The sequence below is a fragment of the Scyliorhinus torazame genome, chromosome 12, assembly GCF_047496885.1.
Source record: "Scyliorhinus torazame isolate Kashiwa2021f chromosome 12, sScyTor2.1, whole genome shotgun sequence".
In the NCBI taxonomy this organism is placed as follows: domain Eukaryota; kingdom Metazoa; phylum Chordata; class Chondrichthyes; order Carcharhiniformes; family Scyliorhinidae; genus Scyliorhinus; species Scyliorhinus torazame.
This window is the reverse complement of record NC_092718.1, coordinates 144,542,147-144,560,984: the sequence shown is the minus strand read 5'-3', so window position 1 is coordinate 144,560,984 and position 18,838 is coordinate 144,542,147. Positions and strand designations below refer to the sequence as shown.

Below are 18,838 nucleotides of genomic sequence, written 5' to 3'. Positions count from 1 at the left end.
TGAGACCAACGGTACTGTACACAATTTTGATCACCTTACTTAAAGCTGGGTATACTTACATTGGAAGCAGTTCAGCAAAGTTTCACTCAGATAATTCCTGCGATGAAGGGATTGTTTTTACAAGGAACAATTGTGCAGATTGGACCTATACTCATTGAAGCTTAAAAGAATGAGAGGTGATCTCATTGGCACAAGGTTCTGAGGTGGCTTGACAGGGTTAACGCCGAGGATGCTTTCTCTCTCAGGGGAATCCAGAATTCGGTGCTGTTGCTTAAAAATACAGGGTCTCCTAATTAAGACACAGTTAATTAAGAATTAGGTTATGTTCTTTGTAACGCGAGACACTCTAGGCCACCTGGACTGCTGTCACTCCTCAGGGGCATTTTAATATGTGCTAAATACCATTAAGAATGGATTCACTCCACTCTCCCAGAAGGAGGAGAAAGTCCCTTAAAACACCCCAATCATTTGGCAATCAGCCCTGGGTTGGAAGAGCTAAACGCAGTTTACCGAGGAGGACAGGGAGGAGTTAAGATGGACTAGATCAGTTCAGCCCTATGATCAAAAGACCGGACTACCCACAGAGTAAGACACCCAGGACTCCCCTTCAGAAAGTCCTGAACAGCTGGACCATTACTCACCCTGTGTGCGAACCACCATACAAGACCCACAGACCGTTTGGAGGATAGACAATCAGGAGTTGGACAGGCAGAGTTCTGAAAGCTTTGTCTAGGCTTGATCCCCAAATAGACTTCCCCAAAGATGGATTATGAATCTCCCTAAATCAACCTACACATTCCACATCCCAGGAATGGACAATTTTCATGATGAACTAATCTCAAAAAGAAAACGGAGCAGGGGACTGCCATTGCCCCAACTAGCTGGGGCGGGATTCTCCGAACTCCCCGCCGGGTCAGACAACCGCCGGGGGGGGGGGGGGGGGGGTAAATCCCGCCCTGCCGCACCGACGCCGCCCGCAATATTCTCCGACCCCCCAAAAAATCCCATTTACGTGAATCGCGCCGCCCGCCTGTAGAAGCCAGGTATTTCGAATACAACTAGTATAGGTAAAAGATAGCTGTTTAAGCGTAAATATTAAGCCCCAGTTTTAAATACCCATTTATACAGCATAATTCACTTTTACTGAGGTCCGTTGTTCTGGCAAATGCATATTTTCAAAGTCAGTGTGACATTAAAACAGCACAGTTGCAAAACAATTTGACACTGCTTGTGCTAATTGTCAAGGACAAGGACTGAATACCATAGCAACATGAAGACACCATTGTCCACAATGCAGATAACAGCTAAGCTCGCTTAAAAACCAGTCTATTGCTGGTAAAGATTGGCAGAATATCACATTCCATAACATGTAGACATGAAACAATTAAAAAGCTGATGTTGCACATTGAAGATGGACGGCTTGCCATCAAATCAAATGTGTTTGAGTCTAACCCAAACCAATTAGGATTATATTGGGGTGTGATTAGATGACTTAAGGCAGATATGAAAGTGTATAACTGAAAAGTTTCCGCCCGCCATTTTAGTGTGTTGTCTCTTGGTGTTGTATTTTGTGTTGTCCTTTGGTGTTGTCTGTCCTTAATTTCTGTCTTTGATTCTGTCAGTTTGTCTTTCTGTTAGTTTAGTCAGTTTTGTCCTTAATAGTCTTTCTGTTACAAGGAATCGAACAACTTGGCATAGTTCAGAAATATTACTAATCCTACAACTTGTCGTATTGCGCCAGGACTTTGATTCATCAACTAAGCTTCCCCCAAACTTGGCGTAGTTCGACAGGTTAAGATCCTATAAATTAAAGATTTCGCCATTTCAGCAGCTGGCGGGGGGGGGGGGGGGGGTGGGGAGTACTGAACGACCTTCGGAGGCCCAGGTGACGACGGAAAGCTTCGAAGATAATCGGAGGAGGTCCAGAACCTTCGGGAAGCTTCGGAGATATTCGGAGGAGGACCAGAAGACAGCCGGAACCCATGGCTAGACTAGGGTAAGAAATATCTTTTTCACCCATTAAAAGTCTTAAAGCCGGACTTCCGGGTGCGGCGATGACCAGCTGAGTCGCACGTTTCGGCAGCTCCCGGTGAAACGGACTTTTGGGCTCTTGATAGGAGCCCCAACGGCAATTTTGACGGCTAAAAACACTGTGCGGTAAACCAGAAGGGAATCCCCTCTGGATACGGATGAAAAAAGGAGGAGAAAGTGGCCGGATTGCAGTGGATCCTTTAGAACAGCGGCAAGGAAGGCAAGCAAAAACCAAGATGGCGTCGGAAGGTGGCAGTTTAACATGGGGCCCTGAACAACAAGAGTTCTTGAAATGCTGTGTGGAAGAGCTCAAAAAGGAAATGAAGAGCTGTTGGCCCCGACACTACAGGCGATCGAAGGGCTAAAGGAGGAACAAAAGACCCAGGAGCGGGAGCTTCGGGTCGTGAAGGCAAAGGCAGCCGAGAATGAGGACGACATACAGGGCCTGGTGGTGAAGACGGAGTTCTTATGATTCTATGAATTCATTTTTTTTCTCCTGAGCCCATGAAGAGTGTGATGAACTAATACCGCATCCTGTATTTAAAAAATAAAATATATAGATATCCTCAATACTATTTCTATCATTTTCAAAGCTGGACAAAGATCTTTAAAATGGCTGAATTTAGGTCTGTCCATGGCCTGCAGCATATCAGGGAAATTTGCACATCATTATCTCCGGGGTGCCACTATTCAGGGCTGCACAGGCCAAATTCAAAGAGAGCTATACAAAAATCATCTACTTTCATAACCTAAGCTGGCAAGCAGGAGCCTGTTCGTCTGACCTCCCACCTGAACTTAGTGAAGGAATATCTCATTGGACTTTGTAGCCACCTGGGTTGGCCACATCCCGCCTTAAAATGGTGAACCGCAAAGGCAGAAGGGAAATTCAGCCAACGCAGGCAAAGACTAGCAAATACAGAAATCATGTATATTGGAACCTGCAAAACAACCAGACAGCACTGAAACTAGCAGCCATCTGCATAGTAATGCAGCAGCCATCTGCATAGTAATGTGCGATTCCAGGGCACAAAAGCAACAGTTAAGGTAAATAAAGCCAAGCCAGGCTCCTCGGCGCCAGCAGGAAAGGCCAACGGACACTCAGGGATCGCCCAGTGATCAGGGAACCGCTCCAGCATTGGAGAAATCGATCCAAGTGATCAAAAAGTAGTCCAATCACTTGGAACCAGGTACGGGGTCCGCCCCGACGGGCGGGAAGCTCCTGGGGACTATAAAGTAAAGCCCCCAAGTTCAAATCGTTCTTCTTGACAGGGTCACTCAGCAACGCGAAGCAACCCCGGAGAGTGAACTGTCCAGCGGCCACCAACCAATTAAGTCTCAAGTCAACGCTCGCTACGAGATAGGCACTCCTAGCTACCAGTCCATACCAGCTTTTGAATCCTGCAGACTCAGGACCTGAACAAAAGGCCATTTGTTCCCCTGACCTGATGGGCCAATTCCGAAGCTAAGTATTGGCCTTTTAGTGATAGGAATAGTCTAGAAAGTAGAGTTTATGCATGATTAGTGATTTGCTGTGCATAATAAATATGTTTTGATTTGAATCTTACTAATTGGTGTGTTGAGTTATTGATCAGTACTTGAACCTGAACCTCGTGGCAGTATCATAAAGATACCTGGCAACTCTAGAGCAAAGGTTAAACAGAGCAAATTACAATTTAAGAGCCAACCAAAAGTTAGCAACAACTTTGATTTTGGACTCTGGAAACATGAAACAATATTTATTTTCTCTGTGGTCTCTGTACCGTAAATCTTTCTTTTCTCTATCCCTCTCTTTACTATCTGAATCCGAGAGAGATGTTGTAAACCCTCCTCTTTTTGACAGTGTTCAAATCAACTAACCCCCTTGAGTTACCATAGAATTGTTCATCCTATCCTGAGTTTGCGGTGGGGTTGGAAATAGAAAATTGCATTGCATCAAAACCAAGGGGTGGGAACTACACCACTGCTTTTATAAAGAGGGAAACAAATCAAAAAATCATTGTTTTCGAACAGGTGGCGAGAGGAGACATTAGTGCTGTTTCAATTAACCCCCCTCCGGTCTGGAACATAATTCGAGGGCGGCACAGTAGTTAGCACTGTTGCTTCACAGCACCAGGGGCCCGGTTTTGATTCCCGGCTTGGGTCACTGCCTGTACGGAGTCTGCACATTATCGCGTGTCTGTGTGGGTTTCCTCCGAGTGCTCCGGTTTCCTCCCACAGTCCAAAGATGTGCAGGTTAGGTGGATTGGCCATGCTACATTGCCCTTAGATGGGATAACTGGGTTACGGGGATAGGGTGGAGGTGTGGGCTTAAGTAACATGCTCTTTCCAAGGTGCAGACTTGATGGGCCAAATGGCCTCCTTCTGCACTGTAAATTCTATGATTCTAGAATTCAGTCACTTTAATTTGACTTGCGAATTTGAATTTCTCGCCAGTACAAAATCCCTCTGCCATTTTGTGTACATTAGATATTCACTTTAGCAGGTAATACCATTTTTAACAGTAACAGTAAATACAGGCAAGGATTTTATTCCCCTCAACTTCAATAAAAAAAAATTGGCTTTAGTCCAACTCTTCAATCTCAAATCTCCAACCTTGTTGTGAAAGTTCCCAGTCTTTGGTTAACTGGGCAAGATCAAGGTTTTTCTTCAAGAGAACAGAATCTACACCTTAAAAAGGGTCAAAAGTTACTCAATACATCAAGCTGTAGGGCAAACCGAACTCAGTAAACTCATGTTTGTGGGTATGAAGGTCTGGCTGCCTGCCAGATTACAGAGTGTCAGGAACAGCTGAAATTGCTATTTAAACCTTGGGATTAACACGCGGTGCACAAGGCTATCTATGCAACCTCATCTCATTGGTTTAAATAAAATAAATAGAAATGTTTAAATGTCAACCAACTTAACTTGTTGAATTTATAATTATTGGAAAACAAGATGAGGATTAACTATAATCTGAAAGCATGGACCATTGGTTTATGACCACAGAAATTTTGCTGACTGCGTGCACAAAATCCCAGCTGAGGCCACAGAGGGCACATTAATGCCTGGTTTATTTCAGAAAATTGTCAAGATTACTAATTAGGTTTGCCTTTGTGTCACTCGTGCAATCCTGCTGGCTAAGAAATGGGTGGAATTTCTGATTAATGACAAAGAAAGGAAGTTTAAATAAAACAAGCAGTTCTTGTAGCACATATGTGGTAAATGTGGTCTTTTGCAGCATTATCTTCAGAAGACAGATTTGCCAGTACTCCAGTGGATTTTATGCACAGATTATTTCGGAATACCCAGGCAAAAATGGGAAACTTGGAGACGAGAATCAAAACAAACTATAGTTGAAATCTTTCAATAGGAACATATAACGGGCACTGGATCACAGCCATCCAAATATGTTTCCACATTTGCTGCATCATGGGCTTCTAGTGTCAGTGAATTTATTCAATAATTTATACAGGGCACTTGCTTCATGCCGGTTCCACTGAGGTTCAAAACAGATTCTCAAGCGCACAGCTTTGACAAAAAGGCATGACCTTGTAAGGAGGGCTCATTTTAAAGGGCATCCAATTGTAGAGTGGTATATGCAAAGTCTGTCTTCTCTCCAGCCATTTCTCCTTTTGCCTCAAAAGGCTCAAAGATTGCCTCCAAGCTTAGCAAATACACGTGATCGTCTCTTTCATTGAACGTCGAGGAGTTTGGAACTAGTATCACAGAATTCCAAAGCACAGAAGGCAGTCATTCTGCCCATCGCGTCCTCCATGTCTATAGAAGTTCACCTGTGCCTCTCTAATGTTTGGCAAGGCAGGCAGCATCAGCAGAGAACAGAGTTAACGGTGCAGGTCATTGTCCTTGCATCAGAACTGGGAGACATTAGAGATGTAATAGGTTTTGAGCAAAGAGTGGGTGGGTCAAGGACAAAAGGAAGGTCTGTGATAAGGTGAAAGTCAATGAGATTGAATGACAGGGCTAAGGAGAATAGTGATGGGGCAAAGAAAACAAATTAATTATCTGCTTAGAGGTGTGTTATTAATGGAAAGTGAAACATGCAAAGAGAAGGAAACAAAATGGGGGTCGGGTGGTTTGAAACTGTTGAACTCAATGTTGAGTCTGGAAGGCTGTAAAGTGTTGAATCAAAAGATGAGGTGCAGTTCCTCATGCTTATCTTCAGCTTCACCAGAACACTGCAGCAAGGCAAGGACAGAAATGTGAGCATGAGAACAAGGTGCAAAAATAACAGGCCACCCACTGGAAGCTTGCAGGCTGAACTGAGATTTTCTGGGAAGTGGCCACCCAATCTGCATTTGATCTCCCCAGTACAGAGACAACCACATTGTGAGTAGTGAATACTATGGACTAAATTGAAAGAAGTACACAGAAATTGCTGCTTCACCTGGAAAGAGTGTTTGAGACATTCAATGGTGACGTGAGAGCAAGTAAAGGGGCAGGTGTTACATTTACTGCGTCTGAATGTAAAGATGCCGTCGGGAGGTGATGGGGTGTTGGGAGTGATTGAGGGGTAGGCCAAAGTATAACCAAGGGAACAACCTCTTTGGAATGCTCAAAAGGGAGGAAAAGATGTGTTTGGTGGTGGCATCACCCTTGAGGTGGTGGAAATGACAAAACAAAATGAATGCGAAGGCTGGTGGGGTGGATGATGAGGACAAGGGGAACCTCATCATGGTTCCAGGAGACACGGGAAGGGACAGAAGTGCAGTAAAGGTGGCGGACGCAGTCGAGGGCCCTGTCAACCATGGTGGGGGAGAATCCTCAGCTGAAATTTAATGAAGTAAATTTACAAACAGGGCGAAAGCAGGACACGGTGCAATTAGTCAGCAATGTACTAGAAAAAACTCTCAGGCTGTCCTAGTGAGGTATGGAGATGGAGAATGATTGGATGTCCATGACGAAAAGGAAACACGGCCAGAAAATTGGAAACTATTAAAGTGACAGAATATCAGAAGAGTAACATATATAGATGGGGAGTGGCCGGACAGAAGGGAGCAAAAATAGAAGGTAGGAAGAAATCAGCTCTATGCGGCAAGAAAGGACTGAAATAATAGTTCTACCAAATGCAGAGAACTGTGAAGTGATGCAGTTTGGTAGCAAAAATGAAGAGGCAACATCAACCAAATGGTACAATTTAAAGGGGTGCAGGCCTGGGGGTGTATGTACGCAAGCTGCAGCACAAGTTGAGAAAGCTGTTAAAAAGACATCTGGGATCTTAAGCTTTAAAAATAGAAGTATAGAGTACAAAAACAAGGAATTTGCCTCTACTTCTGCAATAGCTAAACTTGGGCAACACAATTAGACCAAGATCGTGGATGATACAAGGAATGAATGACGTCTGTCAAGTAGAGAGACTAGAGAACCTGGGTTCTTCTCCTTAGAGCAGAGAAGATTAAGGGTAGATTTAAAGAACTCAAACGTATGATAGGTTTTGGTACGTAGGAAGAAAATGTTCACATTGGCAAGAGCAAAAAAGATTTTAAAATAGTTGACAAAATATTCTACAGGGTGAAATTGAAGTGTTTTTTTTATAGATGTCAAGTTATAATGATCTGGAATTTAGAATGCAGTAACTTAAAAAATGTCAACATTTTCAAAAGGAATTGGATACTATGGGGATAGAGCAGGGGAGTGGAACTAGACAGCCAGCACAGACATGATGGACAGAGTGGAATCTTTTGTGTTGCAAAATTCTGTGATTTTACCCTCTCTCACTTGACAGCCAATTTTTCAAGAATGTGGATAAAGGACACCTAATATATCTGCATTGTGCAGAATTATGTTGCGGTCTAAAAAAAAAAAAAGAGCTGGACCACATATTGCATTTACAAAATCTGACCTCTACATGAAGATCATGGTATACTCAAAAGATTTCAGTGCAATGTTTCCATAACGGCGTGTTGATACTCAATTCATTATTTTGTGCAATTGCAGGCAACAAACTGAACAAAGCAGAATTAGACTTAACTTTGTATTTCTAAATTTGAAGACTACAACAGAACCAAAACTGAAAAACACCTGTAAAAACCCATGTGCATAGTACATGGACTGAATATATACAGACATTATATACAGAGAATCACAGACATATTGATGCAGCAATACCTATGGCTCTGAATTCAAAGAGCAGTAACTACCTTCCCAAAAAGCAATCTGATGCAGTTATAACTTGTGATTTGTTCAAACGGAGGATAGCGAAACATGTGGAAAGCAGTAGTACAAGTGAGGGAGATCAGAGCCTGTCAGCTTCTCTCTTGAACTTTGGAATTTATCCCAGTGGGGGAAAAAACATTTGCTAAATTTTCTAAGGACACCAAGTCCAATTATTTCAAATGTTCCTTTTCCCTTTGAGTTTGTTCCCTTCTCAATTTTTGATCTTTCCACACCGAGCACTACCTGCAGCCAAAGGATAGGTCACTTCGATTTTGTCTTTCTTTCAAAGTAGGATGAAAGACCAATGTGATCTGGAACAAGTCCTTCCCTCACAAGTTGCTGTAACACACTTGTTAAAAGTACTGCTGCAGCAACTGAAACAAGTAGTCAGTCATTCAGCACACTTGTGCCCTCCCTCTGGGTTGCAGGAATTCAGCACCACCAGATAAGATTAATTAAGTCACGTCCTACACTGACAGCAGTGTCAACATTAAGCATTTCAATCACAGATTTAAGACAATGGTACCGTCAAAGATTTGGAAAGCCCGGAAATATGACAGGCGCCTGAATCAGGGGTTTAGTGCAAAGTTTTCTGACTACATTTATAATTCAATCACTGCAGTCGTTACAGGAGTTGAGGTTTGCTCGACTGTTTTGGTCTGTAATGATCCAGTGACAGCAATTACAAGTGTTTTCTGTTTAACCACCATTATCCACCAAGATGCTCTTCCAGGCAATCTACCCAATAAAATGAACATCTTTCCTCAAAACTAGTTCCCCATTTTCCCCCCAAATTCAGTGCAGTTGAATTTAACTGACAGACCAACAAATAGTAACTAATATGAAGCAGAAATTGTTGATTATCGATAACAAATACCTGGTCACAAGATACCAGTTTACACAGGGGCATTAGAGATAGGGCAGACTGTGCGAATGAGTGAAGCAGAAGGTCTATCTAGTGAGCAACCAACAGGACACATTCTGACGCTGATCTCCAGGTGCTACAAAAGGTTGATTATTCCTGATCCATGGAAGAGCATGTTGAACACTGGCATAACTCTCATATTACATACTAAGTTACCAATTATCCTTGATGTAGGAAAGCATTTAAATAGTTTCGGTTTGGAAGAGATCACAGCCAGTTGAAACCATAATTATAGCATCAAGAATATAAATATAGAGCACAAAGATCTTCAAGTAGTTTCTATTAATTTTAGAATCTTAAAAAAACATGACTGTATGGTTACATACCCAGGCTGTGGGAGAGATTTAAACACCCAGTTTGAGGGAGAGATTTAAACACCCAGCCTGTGGGAGAGATTTAAACATCCAGGTCGTGGGGGACATTAAAACACCCAGATCGTGGGGGAGATTTAAACACCCAGGTCGTGGGGAGATTTAAACACCCAGGTCGTGGGGGAGATTTAAACACCCAGGTTGTGGGGGAGATTTAAACACCCAGGCTGTGGGAGAGATTTAAACACTCAGGCTGTGGGAGAGATTTAAATACCCAGCCTGTGGGAGAGATTTAAATACCCAGGCTGTGGGAGAGATTTAAACACCCAAGCCGTGGGGGAGATTTAAACACCCTGCCTGTCCTTGAGATTTAAACACCCAGGCCGTGGGGGAGATTTAAACACCCAGAATGTCCTGGAGATTTAAACACCCAGGCTGTCCAGGAGATTTAAACACCCAGGCTGTGGGAGAGATTTAAATACCCAGGCTGTGGGGGAGATTTAAACACCCACGCTGTGGGGGAGATTTAAATACCCTGCCTGTCCTTGAGATTTAAACACCCAGGCTGTGGGGGAGATTTAAATACCCAGGCTGTGGGGGAGATTTAAACACCCTGGTTGTGGGAGAGATTTAAACACCCAGGCTGTGGGAGAGATTTAAACACCCAGGCTGTGGGAGAGATTTAATCACCCAGGCTGTGGGAGAGATTTAAACACCCAGGCCGTGGGGCAGATTTAAACACCCAGGCTGCCCTGGAGATTTAAATACCCAGGCTGTGGGAGAGATTTAAACACCCAGGCTGTAGGAGAGATTTAAACACCCAGGCTGTGGGAGAGATTTAAACACCCAGGCTGTGGGAGAGATTTAAATACCCATCCTGTCCTGGAGATTTAAATACCCATGCTGTGGGGGAGATTTAAACACCCAGGTTGTGGGAGACATTTAAACACCCAGGTTGCGAGAGAGATTTAAACACCCAGGTTGCGGGAGATATTTAACACCCAGCCTGTCCTGGAGATTTAAATACCCAGACTATGGGAGAGATTTAAATACCCAGGTTGTGGGAGAGATTTAAATACCCAGGCTGTGGGAGAGATTTAACACCCAGGTTGTGGGAGAGATTTAACACCCAGGTTGTGGGAGAAATTTAACACCTAGCCTGTCCTGGAGATTTAAATACCCAGGCTGTGGGGGAGATTTAAACACACTGGTTGTGGGAGAGATTTAAATACCCAGGCTGTGGGAGAGATTTAAACACCCAGGCTGTGGGAGAGATTTAAACACCCAGGCTGTGGGAGAGATTTAAATACCCAGGCTGTGGGAGAGATTTAAATACCCAGGCCGTGGGAGAGATTTAACACCCAGCCTGTCCTGGAGATTTAAATACCCAGGCTGTGGGAGAGATTTAAACACAGGCTGTGGGGGAGAAAACTTTTCAAATAAAATACATCAAATAAAAGCTGACCAGGTGAAGTTTTAAAAGAATATTATCAAGAGTATGGCACAACCCACCAGTCCCATTTAAAATTCTGAACTGGCCATTACTATTAAATTCTGGTCCAGTTCAGTTCTACAATTTCAGCAGTGTCGGCTTCACACTCCAGGGATTTCCTCTTGGGATGGCATATTTTATTCTGCAGAGAAATGTCAACAAGGAACTTCTGGCCTGGTGCAGGAATCATCACACGTCCAGGATATTTAAGGTGACGGATCACATAGAGATCTCTTGCACTGTCTATTTTGCTGATTTCAGATGTAGTCCACAAGGTAATTAAAGATTCACTGCTCTCTTCTGCCCACTGCTCTGCAGGCTTTTCACAGCATGAAACGTCTGTCGTGGCACTGAAACCCATTATTAACACACACTAACAGTGGTTCAACTCAATGAAATCCAAATTGATTGCCCACAAATAACTTTTAGAAAACAGCTTTGGATCAGAAAGAGTCCATTGTACAGAGGTCAAGGTAGCCGCTATACATTCTTATTTAGAGAGGTGTAAATACAGTGACAGCCATGCTGCTAAACTGTGAGGATTCTGCAACTGGTCTGTTTCTCAGTACAGTGGGTTAATAGGCACTGTAATGGCTGCCATTCAGATTTGAAAGAGCTCTGATCTGGAAACACGTTACATGCTCTAGCAGGCACCTGGTGCAGTAAACCAGTTTTTGTCAAAATTGCACTCTGCATTGTTTAGAAATTCTGTCATTTTCTTGTATAGAAATGAGACTCTCTCTCTTCTTAGTCAACTTACATTCCCTTTCGCACAGTTTGGTTTAAAAACGGACACTCTTCCAGTAGCATTTGGGACAAAAGACATTGGCCATATAAGCACGTGCATCCCAAATCATTCATCCGTGACTGCGTGTTTTAGACAAATCTATGGTTTGATAAAAACAAGATAGATTTTTGTAATTAGTAGCAAATCGGGGCTGGATCACTACTGCAAATCGCTTGTTTGACAAGTTTTTTAAAAAACACCCATCTTTCAGCTTGCAGAATTTCCAGGAATCGCTCCAAGTATCAAAATTGTTCAAGGAGACCAAATAGTTGTCAGTCTTTAATGACCGAATATAGAAAGGTGGAGATGTTTGTAAGCACGTGAAGATCAATGTAAGGGATAGAATTTTCAAAGTCAAGTTATTTTCTAGAGCCGCCAAAGAATGTAAAAAGCAATCGAGGGCAAAAGCATAATATTTCCAAATTACAAGACTGAACAGATTGAGCATTGCAATTATTTGAATTCCTTGATTGTGTTTATCTGCATAGGTCAAAAGTCACCTCTGACAGAACACACCAGCAGAGGTTTGTGGGATTCTTAAAACAGAGATTCAAGGACCCCACCCTTCAAGGTGTGTCAGCTTGGTGCTCGTGGTCAATGGGGCAAGATTTCCTCTTCATTCTTCGCTTTCGGTCACTACTGATAATAGCACTGTGATGTCATCTGGCTTGCCACCTACAAAATAAATGTAATTATTGATAGTGTCAAGTGGTCAGCCTGAAGATTATCAGGAGTTACGGTGGAACATAGAACATAGAAAATACAGCACAGAACAGGCCCTTCGGCCCACGATGTTGCGCCGAACCTTTGTCCTAGATTAATCATAGATTATCATTGAATTTACAGTGCAGAAGGAGGCCATTCGGCCCCCCGAGTCCGCACCGGCCCCCGGAAAGAGCACCCCACCCAAACCCAACACCTCCACCCAACACCAAGGGCAATTTTGGACACTAAGGGCAATTTATCATGGCCAATCCACCTACCCTGCACATCTTTGGACTGTGGGAGGAAACCGGAGCACCCGGAGGAAACCCACGCAGACACGGGGAGGACGTGCAGACTCCGCACAGACAGTAACCCAAGCCGGAATCGAACCTGGGACCCTGGAGCTGTGAAGCAATTGTGCTATCCACAATGCTACCGTGCTGCAGTTACTCAGTTGATTAACACATAATGGAACAATGGCAAATTAAATTAAATATTCCACAGCACAAAAACATCTGTGGGCGTGATTTAATGGGACAGAAACAGAGTCCCATTTTGGGCGCGTTTAGCGGGATGTTCCTAGACGCCTGCAGCACTGAGAAAGACCCCGCTATTTTACGGCACTTTGCCATTTTTCTTTGGCCTCAAGTGGGAAATACCTCGCCGATGCCGCACTTACAGAATTTCCTAAGGAAGACGACTTGAGGATCGGGGCGTCATTTTTAAATGCCTCGTATGGGGTCCTCAGAGCCACACCTCTCTTAAGGGCAAGGCACCCCCTGGCACGAACAACCTGGTACCTGGGCACCTTGGCACTGCCAACCTGCCAGTGCCCTGGCCTGTGCTACCCAGGCGCCCTGGCAGGCCAGAATATTGAGGCGTGAGCTTAGAGTCATAGAGGTTTACAGCATGAAAACAGGCTCTTCGGCCCAAATTGTCCATGCCTCCCAGTTTTTGCCACTAAGCTCGTCCCAATTGCCTGCATTTGGCCCATATCCCTCTATACCCATCATACCTATGTAACTGTCTAAATGCTTTTTAAAAGCCAAAATTGTACCTGCCTCTACTACTGCTTCCGGCAGCGCATTCCAGGCAATCACCATCCTCTGTGTGAAAAACTAGATCTGGACCCTTTTGTATCTCTCCCCCCTCACCTTAAACCTGTGCCCTCTAGTTTTAAACTCCCCTACCTTTGGGAATAGATGTCGATTATCTATCTTATCTATGCCCCTCATTATTTTATAGACCTCTGTAAGTTCACCCCTAAGCCTCCTACGCTTCAGGGAGAAAAGTCCCAGTCTATCCAGCCGATCCTTATAACTCAAACCATCAAGTCCCAGTAGCATCCTAGAAAATCTAAACAACAAACGTATACAGTGAGTGAACATGGAAAAAAATCCAGTTTAAAATTATGCCCATTGCATAACAGTTTAAGCAGGAGACACCCATCTCAAGCAACACAAGCTGGTTTACAGAGTCTGGGTTGCTGCCCTGTATGAATAATAGAACTGAGCTAAATTTGCACTGCATGCATTTTAGAAATGAGAGCACAGTGGACAGCGATTTCAGTTCCCTGAGGCCAGACCAAATAGCACATCTACCGGGGATGTCCATTTAAAAAAATTAACGGTGCAATCCATCTGGATTTTTCATTCGAAAGGCAGAAGACCAGGCAACTGTCCAGGCACAAAAGTTATAGAAGCAAAAATTATTATGGGGGGAATAGACCAAATTTAAACAGGAGGATCCTTACAATTGTATGAAGATAGAAGCAGTTACAGCTCTTCTGCTTGATTGGGGATCTAATTATATTTGACAGGGGTCACAAAACATACCATGAATAACATCTTTAATTCTATCTTATATAGGAGCGATTGAACCATGATGCAGGTGATTCCTCACTTGCAACCTTGACCTGTACAGGGTCAGAAACCCTGTGCAGTTCATCATGTATTTGAAAATAAGGAAAGGTAAAATTTTACCATCATGCAATCTCAGAGATCAAAAATAGTTTACCTTGGACATTCAGTCCATTTTCACAGGCATGCTGTGCAAAGGGAGACATGTAGTTTGGATCATATGCCAACTGTTGGGCCTGTTTAGCGATGCTTTTCACTGTATTCTTCAGGCTCTGGTAACTTGAGTCCTGTAAAAAAAAGTTATCAGAAAGTTCAACAGAACTTCAGCTGCAGCACATAATACATTAATAATACTATGCATGCATTTGTTGTTAACTTCTCACTCTATTCTAAATTCCTAGCCCTAGATTTATAATGGACAATGTCTTTATAAAGGTCTCACTGTTATTTCACCCTCTGTCTTGTGGAGGTAATACAGGGAGAGGGAATTTACTCATTCAAGTTTTTACTCGTTTTGGGAGCAGGAACAAGAGCCAGGCAGCTTTCGGGTCTCAGATACACTTCCAAAGGGAAACAATCACTCATTGGCCAGATGCCTTCCAACTTCAGAGCAGCAGGCAGCTGCTGTAAAAGGTAAATAACTGAGAAGGTGGTTCAGTATGAAGGAGCCCTTTCAGTAACATTTAAAAAAAAGAAATTGTAAAAAAGAAAAAGCAGCCAGGCCACTACTGCGTTGGGGAGGCAAGAGTGGGGCGGCACGGTAGCACAGTGATTAGCACTGTTGCTTCACAAAGAGCTAAAGTTTCGCATGTTGGGAAACCAACACACCAGCCATGTTGGTATTCTCAAGCTGCAATCCACGTGCATGCCGAATACAGTGGGGCCCGAAAATCCTATCCACAGTACTTCTTAATCTCAATTTTATTTAATTTTCAAATACAATGAGTTGGATCCTGAAGCAATAAGGAAGCTCTATCACCTGCATTTTTAGTGATGAGAAATGTTTACACATTATGAGAGACAGGTAAAATAGATAGTCAGATAAAAAGGACAGAGGAGCGGGTCAGATACAGGATATTGACAGCGAGAACAAGTGCGCAAGAGAGATTAATCAAGGAGCCTCTGACACAGACGCTCTCAAAAGCAAATTTCAGAGGTTCCTTAGTCACACACACATTTGTTGCATCAAGAATATTATTGGCCTTGGTTACATAAAGTCATTCAGTCTAATATGTGGAACTTGTTCAAGGAACAGGCGCTACGTGTCCTTGATATGTATGTCCCTGTCAGGCAGGGAAGAGATGGTCGAGTGAGGGAACCATGGTTGACAAGAGAGGTTGAATGTCTTGTTAAGAGGAAAAAGGTGACTTATGTAAGGCTGAGGAAACAAGGTTCAGACAGGGCATTGGAGGGATACAAGATAGCCAGGAGGGAACTGAAGAAAGGGATTAGGAGAGCTAAGAGAGGGCATGAACAATCTTTGGCGGGTAGGATCAAGGAAAACCCCAAGGCCTTTTACACATATGTGAGAAATATGAGAATGACTAGAGCGAGGGTAGGTCCGATCAAGGACAGTAGCGGGAGATTGTGTATTGAGTCTGAAGAGATAGGAGAGGTCTTGAACGAGTACTTTTCTTCTGTATTTACAAATGAGAGGGGCGATATTGTTGGAGAGGACAGTGTGAAACAGATTGGTAAGCTCGAGGAAATACTTGTTAGGAAGGAAGATGTGTTGTGCATTTTGAAAAACTTGAGGATAGACAAGTCCCCCGGGCCTGACGGGATATATCCAAGGATTCTATGGGAAGCAAGGGATGAAATTGCAGAGCCGTTGGCAATGATCTTTTCGTCCTCACTGTCAACATGGGTGGTTCCAGGGGATTGGAGAGTGGCGAATGTAGTGCCCCTGTTCAAAAAAGGGACTAGGGATAACCCTGGGAATTACAGGCCAGTTAGTCTTACTTTGGTGGTAGGCAAAGTAATGGAAAGGGTACTGAAGGATAGGATTTCTGAGCATCTGGAAAGACACTGCTTGATTAGGGATAGTCAGCACGGATTTGTGAGGGGTAGGTCTTGCCTTACAAGTCTTATTGAATTCTTTGAGGAGGTGACCAAGCATGTGGATGAAGGTAAAGCAGTGGATGTAGTGTACATGGATTTTAGTAAGGCATTTGATAAGGTTCCCCATGGTAGGCTTATGCAGAAAGTAAGGAGGCATGGGATAGTGGGAAATTTGGCCAGTTGGATAACGAACTGGCTAACCGATAGAAGTCAGAGAGTGGTGGTGGATGGCAAATATTCAGCCTGGATCCCAGTTACCAGTGGCGTACCGCAGGGATCAGTTCTGGGTCCTCTGCTGTTTGTGATTTTCATTAATGACTTGGATGAGGGAGTGAAGGGTGGGTCAGTAAATTTGCAGACGATACGAAGATTGGTGGAGTTGTGGATAGTAAGGAGGGTTGTTGTCAGCTGCAAAGAGACATAGATAGGATGCAGAGCTGGGCTGAGAAGTGGCAGATGGAGTTTAACCCTGAAAAGTGTGAGGTTGTCCATTTTGGAAGGACAAATATGAATGCGGAATACAGGGTTAACGGTAGAGTTCTTGACAATGTGAAGGAGCAGAGAGATCTTGGGGTCTATGTTCATACATCTTTGAAAGTTGCCACTCAAGTGGATAGAGCTGTGAAGAAGGCCTATGGTGTGCTCGCGTTCATTAACAGAGGGATTGAATTTAAGAGCCGTGAGGTGATGATGCAGCTGTACAAAACTTTGGTAAGGCCACATTTGGAGTACTGTGTACAGTTCTGGTCGCCTCATTTTAGGAAGGATGTGGAAGCTTTGGAAAAGGTGCAAAGAAGATTTACCAGGATGTTGCCTGGAATGGAGAGTAGGTCTTACGAGGAAAGGTTGAGGGTGCTAGGCCTTTTCTCATTAGATGGGAGAAGGATGAGGGGCGACTTGATAGAGGTTTATAAGATGATCAGGGGAATAGATAGAGTAGACAGTCAGAGACTTTTTCCCCGGGTGAAACAAACCATTACAAGGGGACATAAATTTAAGGTGAAAGGTGGAAGATATAGGAGGGATATCAGAGGTAGGTTCTTTACCCAGAGAGTAGTGGGGGCATGGAATGCACTGCCTGTGGAAGTAGTTGAGTCGGAAACATTAGGGACCTTCAAGCAGCTATTGGATAGGTACATGGATTACGGTAAAATGATATAGTGTAGATTTAGTTGTTCTTAAGGGCAGCACGGTAGCATTGTGGATAGCACAATTACTTCACAGCTCCAGGGTCCCAGGTTCGATTCCGGCTTGGGTCACTGTCTGTGCGGAGTCTGCACGTCCTCCCCGTGTCTGCGTGGGTTTCCTCCGGGTGCTCCGGTTTCCTCCCACAGTCCAAAGATGTGCAGGTTAGGTGAATTGGCCAATGATAAATTGCCCTTAATGTCCAAAATTGCCCTTTAAGTTGGGTGGAGGTATTGAGTTTGGGTAGGGTGCTCTTTCCAAGAGCCGGTGCAGACTCAAAGGGCCGAATGGCCTCCTTCTGCACTGTAAATTCAATGATAATCTATGATTAATCTAGGAAAAAGGTTCGGCACAACATCGTGGGCCGAAGGGCCTGTTCTGTGCTGTATTTTCTATTAAAAAAAAATATCCAATGCTAAGGAAAAGGCTGACTGGTACAGAAGTTATAGTTAAAAAATTATACTTTGCTCATGGAACAACAAGGTTAAGGAGGGAAATGAGAGATTTTCAAAATTATGATAAGCTTTTGAGAAAATAAACAGAGGTGGTTTCCACAGCATGTAAAATCAATAACAACAGGAAATGAGAACAATGTGCCTCTAAAACTTAAGAAATGTAGTCACACACAGTGCAAGGGTTGAGGGAGGCAGACATGATCACTTAAAAGAGTTAGGTTTTTGGAAAAGAAAAAGTAAAATACATAGGATTAAAGAGGGGGGAGGACAAGTTAATTGGCCTTTTTCAATGACTATCAGATATTCACCATCTACAAGGCACAAGTCAAGAGTGTGATAGAACATTCTCCACTTGCTTGGATGAATGCAGCTCCAACAGCACTCAAAAAGCCCAATACCATCCATGACAAAGCATGTCAACAAGAAGTCTTACAACACCAGGTTAAAGTCCAACAGGTTTGTTTCGATATCATTAGCTTTCGGAGCGCTGCTCCTTCCTAACTTTAACCTGGTGTTGTAAGACTTCTTACTGTGCTCACCCCAGTCCGCCGGCATCTCCACATCATGTCTCCCACAACATTCACTGCCCGCAACCCCCCACCCCCCACCCAACCAGTGACGCACAGTAGCAGCCGTATGAACCATCTACAAGATGCTCTGCAGCAACTCACCAAGGCTCCTTAGGCAGCACCTTCCAGACCCATGACCCACGGGCGGGACGGTGCACAGTGGTTAGCACTGCTGCTTCAGTGCCAGGGACCTGGGTTCGATTCCAGGCTTGGGTCAATATCTGTGCGGAATTTGCACGTTCTCCCCATGTCTGCGTGGGTTTCCTCCGGGGGCTCTGGTTTCCTCCCACAAGTCCCGAAAGACC

At 43.8% G+C, this 18,838-nt stretch overlaps 1 protein-coding gene across 2 annotated transcripts in view; it reads right to left on the bottom strand.

Annotated features, from left to right (window-relative positions):
* Nucleotides 1-7,988: 7,988 nt before the first annotated feature.
* The window catches only part of LOC140386632 (protein phosphatase PTC7 homolog), a 256,860-nt gene continuing 246,010 nt past the window's right edge, over nucleotides 7,989-18,838 (bottom strand). For both annotated transcript variants that reach the window (XM_072469126.1, XM_072469127.1), the window contains 2 exons: nucleotides 14,421-14,550; nucleotides 7,989-12,374 (listed from right to left, as the gene is read on the bottom strand). In XM_072469126.1, the coding sequence (XP_072325227.1) occupies nucleotides 12,316-12,374; nucleotides 14,421-14,550 (189 nt within the window). In that variant the 3' untranslated portion in view covers nucleotides 7,989-12,315. The remainder of the gene's footprint in view (nucleotides 12,375-14,420; nucleotides 14,551-18,838) is intronic.